This window comes from Oncorhynchus keta, chromosome 12 (genome assembly GCF_023373465.1).
Source record: "Oncorhynchus keta strain PuntledgeMale-10-30-2019 chromosome 12, Oket_V2, whole genome shotgun sequence".
Lineage (NCBI taxonomy): Eukaryota > Metazoa > Chordata > Actinopteri > Salmoniformes > Salmonidae > Oncorhynchus > Oncorhynchus keta.
The window spans coordinates 19,877,401-19,895,110 of record NC_068432.1 but is presented as its reverse complement, the minus strand read 5'-3'; the positions used below and the strand labels follow the sequence as shown (position 1 = coordinate 19,895,110).

The following is a 17,710-nucleotide window of genomic DNA, read 5'->3' as shown; positions in this document are numbered from 1 at the left end:
ACACACTTGTACATTCAAATGCACCTCTATATTTCAAATATTTCTGTATTATTCCTCACTAGAACAAATATTCCTGAATGTAATGTTAAATTACTAGGGCAGTTTTTTATTTTCCTATTTGAACCCGCAGTCTTGCACAGTTCCAAAACATTGTCATTCATGGTACATAGCCCTCTGTCTGAAATCATCAGGTGTGGCATTCATTCTTGGACAGAGATAAAATCGCTACTCATTTGGGAATGGACGTGGGTGTGTCCAATTCAGAGCAAGACATGACATTTGAAACCTTCCTCGCTGCTGCAGCAAATGAATTAGAGCGATGTTTCCAAAGTGGTCGCATCTCACCGAGAGAGGCCATGGAATTCTCCCAAGGGACTGGATCAGAATTACTTAGCTAGAGCCATGGTCGGGATTTCAGTAATGGTTGTAGTTGCAGTTATATTCGACTTGACCAAGACGTTTAATCGAAAATAAATGTACAAAGTGTTACATGCCAGTAGTTAGTTGAGACATTCACACACACATTCTCATTTACACTGTGTGTAACTAAACATCACTAGGGTGTCTGGGTGTGCTCCCCTCTCATTGCCCTTCCTGCAGATGCCATTACAGTTTAATAAAGCACACATATGCGTAGTTGGCTAACATGTGATGGTAGTTGAGCTCATTGTAGTGGATGCCTCCACAGCCCCTATGATCCACTGGTGAGCAGCGCTCCAATTCAGTAACGGGTTGGGGTCTCCGGCGGCAATCACCCAGTCTGTGGTGGTATGTAGCTGTCTACATACCACCACAGACTGATGATGGCACTAAGACCGTACTGAAGGAGCTGTATTCTGCCATAAGCAAACAGGAAAACGCTCACCCAGAGGCAGTGCTCCTAGTAGCCCGGGGACTTTCATGCAGAGAAACTTAAATCTATCTTACCAAATTTCTATCAGCATGTAAAATGTACAACCAGAGGGGGAAAAACTCTGGAACACCTTTACTCCACACACAGAGCTCTTCATCGCCCTCCATTTGGCAAATCTGACTATAATTCTATCCTACTGCTTAAAGCAGGAAGCATCAGTGACTCGATCAATAAAAAAGTAGTCAGATGAAGCAGATGCTAAGCTACAGGACTGTTTTGCTAGCACAGACTGGAATATGTTCCGGCATTTCTCAGATGGCATTATTAAGGAGTACACCACATCAGTCATTAGCTTCATCAATAAGAGCATCGATGACGTCGTCCCCACAGTGACCGTACGTACATACCCCAAACAGAAGCCATAGATTACAGGCAACATCTGCACTGAGCTAAAGGCTAGAGCTGCCGCTTTTAAGCAGCGGAGACTCTTACCCGAAGCTTAAAAGAAAACCCGCCATGCCCTCCGACGAACCATCAAACAGGCAAGGTGTCAATACAGGACAAAGATCGAATCGTACTACAACAGCTCTGACCTTCGTCGGATGTAGCAGGGCTTGTAAACCATTACAGACTACAAAGGGAAGCACAGCCAAGAGCTGCCCAGTGACACGAGCCTACCAGATGAGCTAAACTACTTCTATGTTTGCTTCGAGGCAAATAACACTGAAACATGCGTAAGAGCACCAGCTGTTCCGGGAAGACTGTGATCACGCTCTCCGCAGCCGATGTGAGTAGGACCTTTAAACAGGTCAACAATCACAGGGCCGCAGGGCCAGAACCGGAAGCTTATAAGAAATTCCGCTATGTCCTCCGATGAACCATCAAACAGGCAAAGCTTCAATAGACGACTAAGATCGAATCGTACTACATTGGCTCTGACGCTTGTTGGATGTGGCAGGGCTTGCAAACCATTACAGACCACAAAGGGAAGCACAGCCGAGAGCTGCCCAGTGACAGAAGCCTACCAGAGAAGCTAAACTACTTATATGCTCGCTTCGAGGCAAATAACATTGAAACATGCATGAGAGAACCAGCTGTTCCAGAGGACTGTGTGATCACGCTCTCCGCAGCCAATGTGAGTAGGACCTTTAAGCAGGTCAACATTCACAAGGCCACAGGGCCAGACAGATTAACAGGACGTGTACTGCGAGCATGTGCTGACCAACTGGCAAGTGTCTTCACTGACATTTTCAACCTCTCCCTGTCTGAATCCAAAATACCAACATGTTTTAAGCAGACAACCATAGTGCCTGTGCCCAAGAACACTAAGGTAACCTGCCTAAATGACTGCCCACCCGTAGCACTCACGTCTGTAGCCATGAAGTGCTTTGAAAGGCTGGTCATGGCTCACATCAACACCCTTATTCCAGAAACCCTAGACCCACTCCAATTTACATACCGGCCTAACAGATCCTCAGAAGATGCAATCTCTATTGCACTTCACACTACCCTTTCCCACCTGGACAAAAGGAACACCTTTGTGAGAATGCTATTCATTGATTACCGCTCAGCGTTCAACACCATAGTGCCCTCAAAGCTCATCAATAAGCTAAGGACCCTGGGACTAAACACCTCCCTCAACAACTGGATCCTGGACTTCCTGACGGGCTGCCCCCAGGTGGTAAGGGTAGGTAGCAACACATCCACCACGCTGATCCTCAACACAAGGGCCCCTCAGGGGTGCGTGCTCAGTTCCCTGGTGTACTCCCTGTTCACTCATGACTGCACGGCCAGGCACAACTCCAACACCATCATCTAGTTTGCCGATGACACGAAAGTGGTATGCCTGATCACAGACAACAACAAGACAGCCTATAGGGAGGAGGTCAGAGACCTGGCTGTGTGATGCCAGGACAACAACCTCTCCCTCAACGTGATCAAGACAATGGAGATGATTGTGAACTGCAGGAAAAAGAGGACCAAGCACAACTCCATTCTCATCGACGGGGCTGTAGTGGAGCAGGTTGAAAGATTCAAGTTCCTTGGTGTCCACATCACCAACAAACTAACATGGCCCAAGCACACCAAGACAGTCGGGAAGAGGGCGCGACAAAGCCTATTCCCTCTCAGGAGACTGAAAAGATTTGGCATGGGTCCTCAGATCCTCAAAATGTTCTACAGCTGCACCATCGAGAGCATCCTGACTGGTTGCATCACTGCCTGGTATGGCAACTGCTTGGTCTCCGACTGCAAAGCACTACAGAAGGTAGTGCGTACGGCCCAGTACATCACTGGGTCCAAGCTTCCTGCCATCCAAGACCTCTACAACAGACGGTGTCAGAGGAAGGCCCTAAAAATGGTAAAAAACTCCAGCCACACTCGTCATAGACTGTTCTCTCTGCTACCGCACGACAAGCGGTACCGGAGCGCAAAGTCTAGGTCCAAAAGGCTTCTAATCAACTTCTACCCCCAAGCCAAGCCATAAGACTCCTGAACATCTAATCAAATGGCTACCCAGACTATTTGCATCCCTCCCCGTCCATCTCTTTTACACCGCTGCTACTCTCTGTTGTTATCATTTATGTATAGTCACTTTAATAACTCTACCTACATGTACGTATTACCTCAAGTAATCGATGCCCCTGCACATTGACTCTGTACTGGTACCCCCCTGTAAATAGTCTCGTATTTTGTTATTTTACTGCTGCTCTTTAATTACTTGTTACATTTTTTTTACTCATATTTTTTAAAAACTGCAATGTTGGTTAGGGGCTCGTAAGTAAGCATTTCACTGTAAGGTTGTACCTGTTGTATTCGGCGCATGTGACTAATACAATTTGATTTGATTTAATGACATAATAAGATGGATGCTTGTGTAAATAGCCCACATATCACTAGCTAGCTCCTTGTGGAGACATGTTCTAAGCCTTCTGACTGGCGGAATTGCTATCCTCTAGTGGCTCCATAGGATTTGACATGGGGTATTAGCCGAACTGTGAAAATTCAATTACAGAAATCTGGACACTGTCACTGCTACATTTTAAAACACTCAGTGACTCCTTGAGCACCTCGTCTTACCATAAATGGCAGTGAAGGAGAAGAGTAACACTCAAGCCCTTTCCCCCCAAATACAAATCTGATCGATTCTAGCAGGTTGACTTGATGGAAAATGAGCCAGTATTCTTAAGCTGGCATAATAAATCACATTTTTCACATTTGTATAATATTCAGTGCATTCGGAAAGTATTCCGACCACTTTACTTTTTCCACATTTTGCTATGTTACAGCCTTATTCGAAAATGAATTAAATCTATATTTTTCCTCATCAACCTACACACATTGCCCCGTTATAAGAAAGTGAAAACTGTTTTTTTTATGTTTGCAAATTTATAAAATAGAAAAACTGAAAATACTTTATTTACATAAGTATTCAGACCCTTTGCTTTGAGACTCAAAATTGAGCTCAGGTGCATCTTGTTTCCATTGATCATCCTTGAGAAGTTTCTACAACTTGATTGGTGTCCACCTGTGGTAAACTCAATTGATTTGAAAAGGAACACACCTGTCTACATAAGGTCCCACAGTTGACAGTGTATGTCAGAACAAAAACCAAGCCAATAAGTCAAATGAATTGTCCGTAGAGATCCAAGACAGGATTGTGTCGAGGCACAGATCTGGGGAAGGGTACCAACATATTTCTGCAGCATTGAAGGCCTCCATCATTCTTAAATGGAAGAAGTTTGCAACCACCAAGACTCCTCCTATATCTGGCAGCAAGGCCAAACTGAGCAATCGGGGGAGAAGGGCCTTGGTCAGGGAGGTGACCAAGAACCCAATGGTCACCCTGACAGAGCTCCAGAGTTACTCTGTGGAGATGGGAGAACCTTCCAGAAGGACAACCATCTCTGCAGTACTTCACTAATCAGGCCTTGATGGTAGAGTGGTCAGACGGAAGCTACTCCTCAGTAAAATGCACATGACAGCCCGATCAGTAAAGGGCACCTAAAGGATTCTCAGACTATGAGAAACAAGATTCTCTGATCTGATGAAACCAAGATTGAACTCTTTGGCCTCAATGCCAAGCGTCACGTCTGGAGGAAACCTGGCACAATCCCTACGGTGAAGCATGTTGGTGGCAGCTTCATGCTGTGGGGATGTTTTTCAGCGGCAGAGACTGGGAGACTAGTCAGGATCGAGGGAAAGATGAACAGAGCAAAGTATAGAGAGATCCTCCGTGAAAACCTGCTCCAGAGGGCTCAGGACCTCAGACTGGGGTGAAGGTTCACCTTCTAACAGGACAATGACCCTAAGCACACAGCCAAGACAACGCAGGAGTGGCTTCGGGACAAGTCTCTGAACGTCCTTGAGTGGTCCAGCCAGAGCCCGGACTTGAAATCTATCAAACATTTCTGGAGAGACCTGAAAATAGCTGTGCAGCGACGCTCCCCATGCAACCTGACAGACCTTGAGAGGATCTGCAGGGAAGAATGGTAGAACTCCCCAAATACAGGTGTGCCAATCTTAAAGCGTCGTACCCAAGAAGACTCGAGGCTGTAATCACTGCAAAAGGTGCTTCAACAAAGGACTTATTAATGGGTCTGAATACTTATGTAAATGTGATATTTCAGTTTTCTAAAAAAATGATTTTGCTTTCTCATTATGGGGTATTGTGTGTTGGTTGATTGATGAGGGAAAAAACATTGGAATCAATTTTAGCATAAGGCTGTAACTTAACAAAATGTGGAAAAAGTCAAAGGGTCTGAACACCTTCCGAATACACTGTATATATCCCAATATCAAATGTCAAACAATTATATTTTGTACTAGGTTCACATCCATTTGTATCGGATTTCCAGTTTTTGTGTCTTCACACATTGACCCATAAAAACTAAACAGTACATTTTCAACTCGAGAAGTGCAAACAACATCTTTCCATATCCAAAGTGCTCTTCAAGTGTTGTTTGTCAGTGACGGTAAACACTGTCAGGTTTGCTTTACAACCAGTGCATCATGCCAAGCACACTGTCCCGGGGGCTCCTGGAACTCTCTCTTCAATGGTAAACAGGGGTATGAGCAGCCACAGCAGGAAATGGAAGGTCTGTTGCGATTCCTGTTTAGGGGAAAACTTCTGGTGAATATGAATAGCCACGGATGACACGGATTTGGAGTGAAATGAGCTGTACAGTGTACTTGTAGTCACAGGAAATTCAAGGGAAAACAGTGAATTTGCAGTGGATTTGTGTACAAAGTGCTTCTTTTGAATGGGCCAAATGCTCTGGATTCCACAGAACCTGGGGCTCTGATTGCCTTGCAAATGTTCACTATACAAACCACAAGTGTGAGAGAAATGCACAGTGCGACACTTGTGGATGGACTGAAGTAGCCCAGTTTTGAGGGAGACATTTGAAAAACATTTGGAGCTGAATCACACATCTTTAGAGCACTTTCAGATTGGCTGCTAAGATTTGTGGTCTCTCTAAATTGCGTGCGAGCCACACAGTCATGGTATTATAATACTCTACAGACTTTGCCATCTTGCCTGCTGTGATGTGACAAAGCAGATATTTCAAGCTTCATCCATGACAAGACTTAAGTATGCACAAAGAGGTGTGACAAGCCTAAAAGCTCAGCCACACCGGTAGGATTGTCAAACATTTGCCTGCCAACAGTAGCACCTCTGACCAGAGTGTCGGCAGTCAATCTCTTTTGTGTTTACACAGCAAACACCTTTGAAGTCATCAGCCTCTCAGCGTTGTTAAAAGAGTGCCCCCTCTGCTGTCTCTTGAGCTTAGTGATGAAGTTGGAGGGCACTATGGTGTTGAAGGCTAAGCAGTAGTCGATGAACAGCATTCTTACATGGCCAAGTCTCTTGATGATGCTGAGGGAGAGGGCTGGGTCTTAAGCAGTTCTGAGAACGCCCCTTTATTCATTTGAGGATGGGGGCCCTTGTTATAAAGTCCCTATTTCTAAGACTTCTTATTTTCCTCCATTTGATTAATAATGAAAGAACACAGCTTAAAGACTGGAGCCAAGGTTCGCCTTCCAACAGGACAACGACCCTAAGCACACAGCCAAGACAATGCAGGAGTGTTTTTGGGACAAGTCTCTGAATGTCCTTGAGTGGCCCAGCCAGAGCCCGGACTTGAACCCGATCAAACATCTCTGGAGGGACCTGAAAATAGCTGTGCAGCAGCGCTCCCCATGCAACCTGACAGAGCTTGAGAGGATCTGCAGAGAAGAATGGGAGAAACTCCCCAAATACAGTTGTGCCAAGCTTGTAGCGTCATACCCAAGAAGACTCGATGCTGTAATCGCTGTCAAAGGTGGTTCAACAAAGTACTGAGTAAAGGATCTGAACACTTATGTAAATGTGATATTTAAAAAAAAAAAAAAAATTGTAATACATTTGCAAAAATGTCCCAAAAATATTTTTTTCTTTGTCTTTATTGGGTATTGTGTGTATTTAATCATTTTTAGAATAAGGCTGTAACGTAAAAAAATGTGGAAAAAGTCAAGGGGTCTTAATACTCCCGAAGACACTGTGTATGACATGTACTGTCCATAATGTCTATACATCCCATCATATACATATATATTTATATTCTGGATTCTGATATTGCTCATCCAAATATTTGTATATTTCTTAATTCCATTATTTTACTTTAGATTTGCGTGTTTTGTATTGTTAGATTTAACTGCACTGTTGGAGCTAGGAAAGTAAGCATTTCGCTGCACCCGGAAGAACACCTGCTAAATATGTGTATGCGACCAATAACATTTGATTTGATTTGACTGAGCATTTCAAATCCATAATTCAATCTGCAAGAAAACTCAATTCACCCTCACTGCATCATTGACAAAGATCACCATTAGTGACTGTGACTCAGTAACTTACCCCACTTTCTGATGTCACTGAGAAGCTTTTCCTCCTTGGCTATTTCTCAGTCTCAATCACTTTCAACAGACCAACTTTGTTGCATGTTTGATTGTAGAAATTACGCAATGAACATAAATTCTCACATCCCTGTAAGCAAATAATTTCAAGTGGAGGCTTTCCACATGGATACAGCTAAACTGTGTTTTGGTCTTAAAGCAGAATATCATGAGGCAAAAATCTCATATTCATTGAAGTAATAAATCATTAATCCTTTATGCTTTGGTGAGCTCAGCCAGAGTTAACAATATCCTGAGTTTTAAACAGTGAAATTGGCAGCTAAAAAAATATATAATTTCACTTCAGGCAGATGGAAAATAGTGAATCTTTATAAAACCTCCATGCTCTTTTGGCCTCAAACAATTGGAGTTAACAGTGGGGTTTGTGGTTTGCTGTCCTGTCTGTGCTATGCAAATGTCTTCCATGACGACATTCTTGAATTCCTCCTGAGCTCCATAGCTAAAGGTTGCCTGTGGCTGTTGGATTCATCTCGAAGGAGCCTTTTGTGTCGTTTTGGGAACAAAATGGAGGGAGCACCCAATGACAGGCCACAGAATCTCTTCATAATTTTTTCTAATTTGGTCGAGAGCGATGCATAGTAAAAAAAGCCACTGGAAACGCCATTAGTTCCTGACCATTGGGGCTGGCTCTTTAAATGGAATACTTCTCAATGCATAATTTCTAATTGTCCTTCAGTTTGGGGGTTATTGCCATATATGGATGCTTACTTAAATGCTAAATGGATTATTGCTTAATTGAAGCCTTTGTCTGCGGAACTGTCACTGTTAATTACTGCGCATATATGAATGTTCTTGCTTGTGGTATGAGGATTGATGAAAGTGTAAGCAATAGCCTGAGTTTAGTCCTGAGTTTGGTTTTTAAACAACTTTAAAGGGCTGATATGTGAAGTAAGCAAAATTGGACTTCACTCATGCCAAGTTATCAAATGAATGCTCCCAGTGTGTATGACAAAGCCACAAGCGTAGCCATGCTTTCCATGTGTAACACGAGCAAGGCTCTTGACCAGGAATTCAGTCCTCTGTTTGACAGATGTGGAAAGTCACATTGGTTTTGGGAATGTGGCCTATAAGTATTTTTTTTTAACACCAACTTTTATTTATCTTGTTTAACACATCTTTACTTAACCATCACGTGAAAGTACATTTGAGACGGGCTGAGTTGCTCTTAGTATTATGTGCCCTCAGCTTTCTTTAGCCTGGCTGAGAACCACTTTTCATACATTCAATATGTAGCATAGACTTACTGGCTGAAGTTCACACCACGGAACAAGTTTTGTTCTTAAGTAACTGGCCGTCAAACATGTATGTACTGTATAGACACCCTTGTTCTTTCCTGTGTTTCTAACCCCCAATAAATCTGTTGTTTCTCACAGTTTCATACTTTCCCCTTTGACTCATTCCCTTGCTGTTGCGTTCTCTGCTCAAACCCTATGAGACAAAGTGTTCCAGCTCACCACATTTCAATCTTAGTGTGTAGAGCATTTAATGCGGAGTGAGGTTAGCCTTGAAGATCTGTTGTTGCTTGACAAGTGTTTGATTAACTATACATTCTGGGAAGGCTCAGTTGAGCAGATTTGTAAACATCAATCTCTAAATAGCTAAATAAATAAGTACTTTTCAACTGTTATGCCAATGTTAAACTCCTGTTTATCAAGATGTTATATGTGGGTTGATACACCAGTATTACTGGAATACTATTTTAAACATGGCACGCCATCATCACAGTCTGCTATTGTTTTAGTTAATCAATTATTGACCTTTTCTTTGTGTGTGCTGAGCTGTACATCCTCAGGGTCCTGATGCCATGTTTGTCTCCAGTTTCAGGAGCTGCAGGTGGACAGAGCGATCCTGCTGACCTCCAACCGGAGCTTGGCCGAGGAGAGCATCGCCAGGCGACCCCGCCTCAACAACGGAAAACTCCAGCTTGCCGAGAAATACAAGGAGCTGGCCAATCTGGCAACCATCTGTCGGGAAAAACAGAGCCGGCTCGGTGAGTCTACATGTGCCCAAGAGAGACAGAGGAGAAAGGAAGGGAAGACTGTCTTTGTTTCTTTTCTGTTACCAGATGTTCAGGGAATAATGCTGTCCACCATGAGTCAGGATTAAGAATATACACAGACATCTGGATAAGAATGTATGTCAATATATGTCTCATTGTCTGTGTGTGGTGTGATCATAGACCAGGGAATGAGGTTTTGATGAGCTGTTCTAGCAGACAATTTTTTATGTAAGCTGCAAATGGTCTATTAATAACATTCAAACAACCCCAGGGCGTGTGCCTTTGTGTCAGTGGAAACACATCACAGAGCAACAAGGTTCCATAACAACACACCCTAATGTCCACTGCGTTTAATTTATGAGGCAGCTATGAACAGTGTCACAACCTCTTGTGTGGATTGTTATCCCATATGGCTGGTTGGCTGGGTGAAATCTGCTGGCATTTTTGGGATCCAAACCATGGTCCACCCTTCTCCCAACCCGTCCCCCTCATGGGTGTGAGGGTTGGAGCCAGAGGCGGGGGTGGAGCAGAGCTATCATATCCCCATAGGTGAGCTCAGGCCCCACCTGGCTGTTCCACCCCACTTTCAACACTAGCCAAGAATAACCACTGGAGCAGGTATGAAATAGATGTCCTGCTCCACATGAGTCTGTTTCACTTCCCAAACAGTGAACAGGGTCGCTCCTCTACTGAAATATTATTGTGTTCCTCCCTGTTAAAATCTAATTTTATTAGTCACATGTCCCTAACCAACATTACAGTTTAAAAAAAGTATATGAGTAAGACAAATAAATAAAAGTAACAAGTAATTAAAGAGCAGCAGTAAAATAACAATAACGAGACTATACACAGGGGGGTACCGGTACAGAGTCAATGTGCGAGGGCACCGGTTAGTTGAGGTAATATGTAATATGTAATATGTAGGTAGAGTTATTAAAGTGACTATGCATGGATAACAACAGAGTAGCAGCTGTGTAAAAAGGGGGGCGGGACAATGCAAATAGTCTAGGTAGACATTTGATTAGATGTTCAGGAGTCTTATGGCTTGGGGGTAGAAGCTGTTTAGAAACCTCTTGGACCTAGACTTGGTGATCCGGTACCGCTTGCTGTGCGGTAGCAGAAAGAACAGTCTACGACTAGTGTGACTGGAGTTTTTGACCATTTTTAGGGCCTTCCTCTGACACCGCCTGGTGTAGATGTCCTGAATGGCAGGAAGCTTGGCCCCAGTGATGTACTAAGCCGTACGCACTACCCTCTATAGTGCCTTGCGGTCGGAGGACGAGCAGCTATACCAGGCAGTGATGCAACCAGTCAGGATGCTCTCGATGGTTCAGCTGTAGAACCTTTTGAGGATCTGAGGACCCATGCCAAATCTTTTCAGTCTCGTGCCCTCTTCACAACTGTCTTGGTGTGCTTGGACCATGTTAGTTTGTTGGTGATGTAGACACCAAGGAACTTGAAGCTCTCAACCTGCTCCACTACAGCCCCGTCGATGAGAATTTTTTTTTCTTGGCTGTGTAAGAAACTGACTTTTTTCTCACAGTCAGACAAACTTACACATCTCAGAGTCATCTTTGGCTCGCTGAACCATATAATATGTTATTCAAACAGACAATAAAAATATAAACAGAATACAGTATAAAATAATGTTTCATTGATATGGTACTGTTCATGCATCTTGTTTAGCTACCCACAAGGCCAAAGGGAACGGCAGAAACCTCAGCATCCAAAGAAGAGCAATCACTCTAACCTCATCAGGCTGAGTAATTGCATGGTTTAGTCCGCAGTGGCCCTCATTGTCTTACCTCGTTTTAGGTAAGAGACAAAGGGGCACTTATTGAAGCAGTCCTGCCGAGACTTGAGAGAGAAAGCTTCAGTCTCGTTTTCTTTTCTTAAGCGGTAAACTCAGATTGAACTCATCTTGGAATCTTCAACACCCCGGTTTCGGCACACTGAGAATTAATGATTTAGATGATGAAAATTTAGGGAGAGCACAAAAAAACTAACAAGGTCTAGATTAGCTTTAAGTCTCCCAGGTGCATCAATTTATGCAGTCGATATGAGGACAAGCATAGGAATGAGATTGCAACACTTCCCCATCCTACTTCCATTCAATCCTGACCCACATTCTCCTACAGCCTCAGCCAGTGTTCTAGCATTCAAAGCAGACAAGGAGATATGAGTTAAATGTTGACTTTCAACCCCCCCTCTCCCCTCCCCACCATTGTACAGTCCAAGTGGCAGTGGTGGTGGTTTTCATACTTGAGTAAAAGTAAAGACATCTTAAAAGAAAATGACAAGTAAAAGTGAAAGTCAAATAGTCAAATACTACTTGAGTAAAAGTCTAAATGTATTTTGTTTTAAATGTACTTAAGTATCAAAAGAAAAAGTATAAATCATAAAATATTTCATATATTAAGCAAACCAGACAATCAGATTTTCTAGTTTTTTAAAATGTACAGATAGCCAGCGGCACAGTTCAACACACAAAATTCCCAAACAAAGTATTTGTGTTTAGTGAGTCTGCCAGATCAGAGGCAGTAGGGATGACCAGGGATGTGCTCTTGATAAGTGTGTGAATTCGACAATTCCTGTCCTGCTAAGCATTCAAAATGTAACGAGTACTTTTGGGTGTCAGGGAAAATGTAAGGAGTAAAAAGTACATAATTTTCTTTAGGAATGTAGTGGAGTAAAAGTAAAAGTTGTCAAAAATATAAATAGTAAAGTAAAGTGCAGATACCCCAAAACCTACTTAAGTACTTTACACCGCTGCCAAGTGATGCAGCAAATCTATTTGTCAGGCCTTTTGCCTGCTGCTATCAGGGATATCAAAGACAAGGGAAAGTTTCACATGACTGTAGAGAACTGATTCTAAAAGCCTCTGAAGGCAGGTGGCCCACTCCACAGGCTCTGTTTTCTCTGCTGTAACTGTGTGCAAGCTCACCAGCTAATGGTCATGGTAAATATTGGGTGCATCAATGCCAGCAGGAAACTGAACCGTTGTCAGGGGATTTTTGGAGGTGGAAAGGTGCCTTGTCTTTGCTTAGCAGATTCATGCTGTTGACAGGACAATAGTAGAGCTGCACCAGTAGGGCATGTGAGAACTCTTAGCTTTAGCAAAGCAGCAGGCGCTCAGTAGAGGAAATTTTAAACCCCTCTTCCTGAATCCTGAGCCTCATGGGTGAAACTCAGAAAAATGTTACTCTTCATGAGTCAAGCTGAAGCAGGTGCTGTTCAGCTCCACGTGTTTAAATCAGTTAACTATTTTGATGTTTAGACAAACTTATCCATATTATGTACAGATAGGAAATCTCAAAACCAGCAGATTTAAACTGATCCTTGTGTACCAGTGTAACGTTCGTCGTTGGAATTAGGTGAGGACCAAAGCGCAGCGTGGTAAGTTTTCATCATATATTTATTAAACCGAGAACACTAAACAAAAGAAACAAAGGAGAAACAAAACAAAACAGTTCTGAAAGGTGACATACACATAACAGAAAATAATCACCCACCACTCAAAGGTGAAAACCAGGCTACCTAAGTATGGTTCTCAATCAGGGACGATTGACAGCTGCCTCTGATTGAGAACCATACCAGGCCAAACACAGAAATCCCAAATTTGAGAAAAAAGAACATAGACTGCCCACCCCAACTCACGCCCTGACCATACTAAAACAAAGACAAAACAAAGGAACTAAGGTCAGAACGTGACAACCAGCATGTTTTGTAGCCCGGCGTTTCTCCCCTTTTCTCCCTTTCTACAGCCTTAGCAGCTGTCCAATGATGGAAGGAGGGTGGAATGTTCACCTTCCTGCCAACACACACACACACACACACACACACACACACACACACACACACACACACACACACACACACACACACACACACACACACACACACACACACACACACACACACACACACACACACACACACACACACACACACACACACACACACACTGTACCAACACTCCAGCTGCACCAGCAAAGCAGGATGGGTGGGAGTCCTTCCTTCCTCCACAAAACATCTGATTCTCATTTGGCCTGATGACGTGGAAAAGACGGGGAAAAATTGTGGGGAAAAAGGAAGAATTCCTGAGGCAAGCAATCGCAGAGGAGTTAGAGTCTAGCTGTTAGACTGTGTTTTGGCTCAAGGTAAAGACCTATTGAGTAATGCGGCTTGCTTAGAGATGGAAGACATTGAAGGGATAATCCAACCCCAGAAAAAAGAATCATGAAACTCCTGTCAATTTGGTGAAAGCCTATGTTCTATCAGTGGGTAAAATAATTGTTTCCTCCATGATTTAAATTCTATGTGGTCCGACTTGAAATCAGGAAATTGTGTAGGAGCACATCATAGCTACATGGTTCTCGTAATAGTAGATAGGGGATAACACACTATAACATTCTATAACGCTTTTAAAACAATTGCCTGCACTCTAGATCACCAAATTAGCCAATAGATGGTATGTGCATACCCATCTAAGACTCACATCCATCCATTTATATCATCATGACAAAGTATACAGTGCCCTGCAAATGTATTCATCCCCTTTAATTTTTCCTATTTTGTTGCATTACAACCTGTAATTTAAATGTATTTTTATTTGGATTTCATGTAATGGACATACACAAAATAGTCAAAATTGGTGAAGTGAAATGAACAAAAAAAAAAAACTTATTTAAAATAATTCAACAACAAAAAAAAATGGAAAATTGTTGCATGCACGTGTATTTTCCACTCTTTGCTATGAAGCCCCTAAGTAAGATCTGGTGCAACCAATTACCTACCGAATTCACATAATTAGTTAACTAAAGTCCACCTGTGTGCAATCTAAGTGTCACATGATTTGCCACATGATCTCAGTGTATATACACACCTGTTCTGAAAGGCCCCACAGTCTGCAACACCACTAAGCAAGCGGCACCATGAAGACCAAGGTGCTCTCCAAACAGGTTAGGGACAAAGTTGGGCAGAAGTACAGATCAGAGTTGGGTTATAAAAAACGTCAGAAACTTCGAACATCCCATGGAGCGCCATCAAATCCATTGTTAAAAAATTGAAAGAAAATAGCACCACAACAAACCTGCCAAGAGAGGGCCGCCCAGCAAAACTCACTGACCAGGCAAGGAGGGCCTTAATCAGAGAGGCAATAAAGAGACCAAAGATAACCCTGAAGGAGCTGCAAAGCTCCACAGCGGAGATTTGAGTATCATAGGACCACTTTAAGCCGTACAGTCCACAGAGCTGGGCTTTACAGAAGAGTGGCCAGAAAAAAGCCATTGCTTTAAAGAAGAAAAATAGCAAACACGTTTGGTGTTCGCCAAAAGGCATGTGGGAGACTCCCCAAACATATGGAAGAAGGTACTGGTCAGATGAGACTAAAATGTAGCTATTTAACCATCAAGGCAAACGCTATGTCTGGCACAAACTCAACACCTCATCACCCCGAGAACCACATCCCCACAGTGAAGCATGGTGGTGGCAGCATCATGCTGTGAGGATGTTTTTAATCGGCAGGGACTTGGAAACTGGTCAGAATTAAAGGAAGGATGGATGGCGCTAAATACAGGTAAATTCTTGAGGGAAACCAGTTTGTCTTCCAGAGATTTGAGACTGCTACAGAGGTTCACCTTCCAGCAGGACTTGAGTGGTTTAAGGGGAAACATTTTAATGTCTCGGAATGGCCTAGTCAAAGCCCAGACCTCAATCCAATTGGGAATCTGTGTTATGACCTACAAATTGCTGTACACCAGCGGAACCCATCCAACTTGAAGGAGCTGGAACAATTTTGCCTTGAAGAATGGGCCAAAATCCCAGTGGCTAGATGTCCCAAGCTTATAGAGACATACCCCATGCTCAAGTCTTCTGTTTTTTTTTGTCTTATTTCTTGTTTGTTTTACAATATAAAATATTTTGCATCTTCAAATTGGTAGGCATGTAGTGTATATCAAATGTTTCGAGGCAACAAAATAGGAATAATGCCAAATAGGGTGAATACTTTCGCATGCCACTGTAAAGAGTACTTCGCTTAGATGTGCTCAATCTAAACAGTTATACCAAATTATTCAGCTCAGTTTCTCCTTCTCGCAATGCTACTTGAAGATGAAAACACACGATTTCCCTGTGTGTCTGTTAGGTGGTGGACTGAAGCCAAAAAACGTGAAGTTGATTGATCCCCGTAGAGGGAGGAGCTGACTTATTTTTTATATGGCAGTAAAACACTCTTATGATGAATATGGCATTTTATTGGCACCTTCAATTCGTGCAGATTTGCTCATAATAAGTATATTTCAAAACTGTCTGTTTAGGCAAATTTGCCAAACTGCTTAACTTGGAACCAATCAGAACTCCCATACATACCACTTGTGATGTAAGCACAGCCTCTTGTGAAAATGTGAGCTGCTGTCTGATGAAGAGGACAGATATAGTTAGCTCCCAAAGACTTAAATAAGATAAATATCTGTTTTCGAGTACACTTGAAATATGCAGCATGCAATACGATTTGTCCTGATTGTATGAAGAGATAACTCCGTTGACCATTTAGCCAATTTATTGAAAGCTAGCCAATGTTACAGTTTGACTAGCCTAGCCAGATACGGTAAATTTGTCTTTCATTAGCTATCTCTCTGTCAGTGAATAACATTTACGAATCATGTTTTGGCATGATTATATGTCTCATTTTAAGTGACTAGTTGCAGGTTTAAAGAAACATTCAATCATATACTTTGCATAGAAACCAAGTAGATTTGATTTCTTACCGGTATGGGGACCTCATGTGTGCACATGCTTTATTTTGTTTCCTGATGTTTTCATCTGATAATCAAACAATTATGCTACTTCAAAAGGCTCATGTAGGGTACATGTGCACATTGTTCAGGGACGGCAGAAAAAATGCAGGAAAAATTGTTTAAGACTCATTTAGCTATTTTTATGCTTATATTTTCTTACATTTGGTAAGCTATTTGTTCGTCAACTTGTCTATATATAAGGGCACAAGGCGAGACCCAGATGCAGATGGTTTGAGTCTTGATATTTATTAAACAATCCGAAAGGGGTAGGCAAGAGAATGGTTGTGGATAGGCAAAAGGTCAAAACCAGTCCAGGAGGTACAGAGTGGCAGCAGGAATGGTCAGGCAGGCGGGTACGGAGTCCAGAAAACAGGCAAGGGTCAAAAACTGTGAGGACTAGCAAAAGAGAATAGAAGCAGGAGTATGGGAAAAACGCTGGTTGACTTGAAAGGCATACAAGACGAACTGGCACAGAGAGACAGGACACACAGGGATATAAACACCAGGGAAATAAGCGACACCTGGAAGGAGGTGGAGACAATCACAAGACAGGTGAAACAGATCAGGGTGTGACACTATAATTAGATACATGCAGCTTCTCTTCTGTCATTACTTGATGCTTGTCTAGAATAATACATAAAGCTGCTTACCAGAATGTCATATATCGATAGAAAGATCAATGTATTGTCAACAATCGAATTGAAATCGGTGAAGTTTTCTCTTTCATTTCTGCTTCTCTCAGACACAGGAGAGCTGAGTAGATCATGTGAGACAAAAGTGAGAGACAATAATTAAACAAATAAATCACAGCTAGGGTTGGGCGGTATCCAGACTAAGCACAAACCAGATGTGATGGCAGATCGCTTCAGAATGCTGTGGTAGCCATGCTGGTTAAGTGTGCCTTGAATTCTAAATAAATCACAGACAGTGCCACCAGCAAAGCACCCCCACACCATCACACTTCCTCCTCCATGCTTCACAGTGGGAACCACACATAATCTGTTCACCTACTCTGCGTCTCACAAAAACAAATTTGGACTCATCAGACCAAAGGACAGATTTCCACTGGTCTAATATCCATTGCTCATGTTTCTTGGCCCAAGCAAG

At 42.7% G+C, this 17,710-nt stretch overlaps 1 protein-coding gene across 1 annotated transcript in view; it reads left to right on the top strand.

Annotated features, from left to right (window-relative positions):
• LOC118391088 (vacuolar protein sorting-associated protein 37D-like) overlaps positions 1 to 17,710 on the top strand; it is a 39,209-nt gene that overhangs the window by 1,345 nt on the left and 20,154 nt on the right. The window contains exon 2 of the mRNA XM_035782098.2: positions 9,626 to 9,797. Coding sequence (XP_035637991.1) covers positions 9,626 to 9,797 — 172 coding nt within the window. The remainder of the gene's footprint in view (positions 1 to 9,625; positions 9,798 to 17,710) is intronic.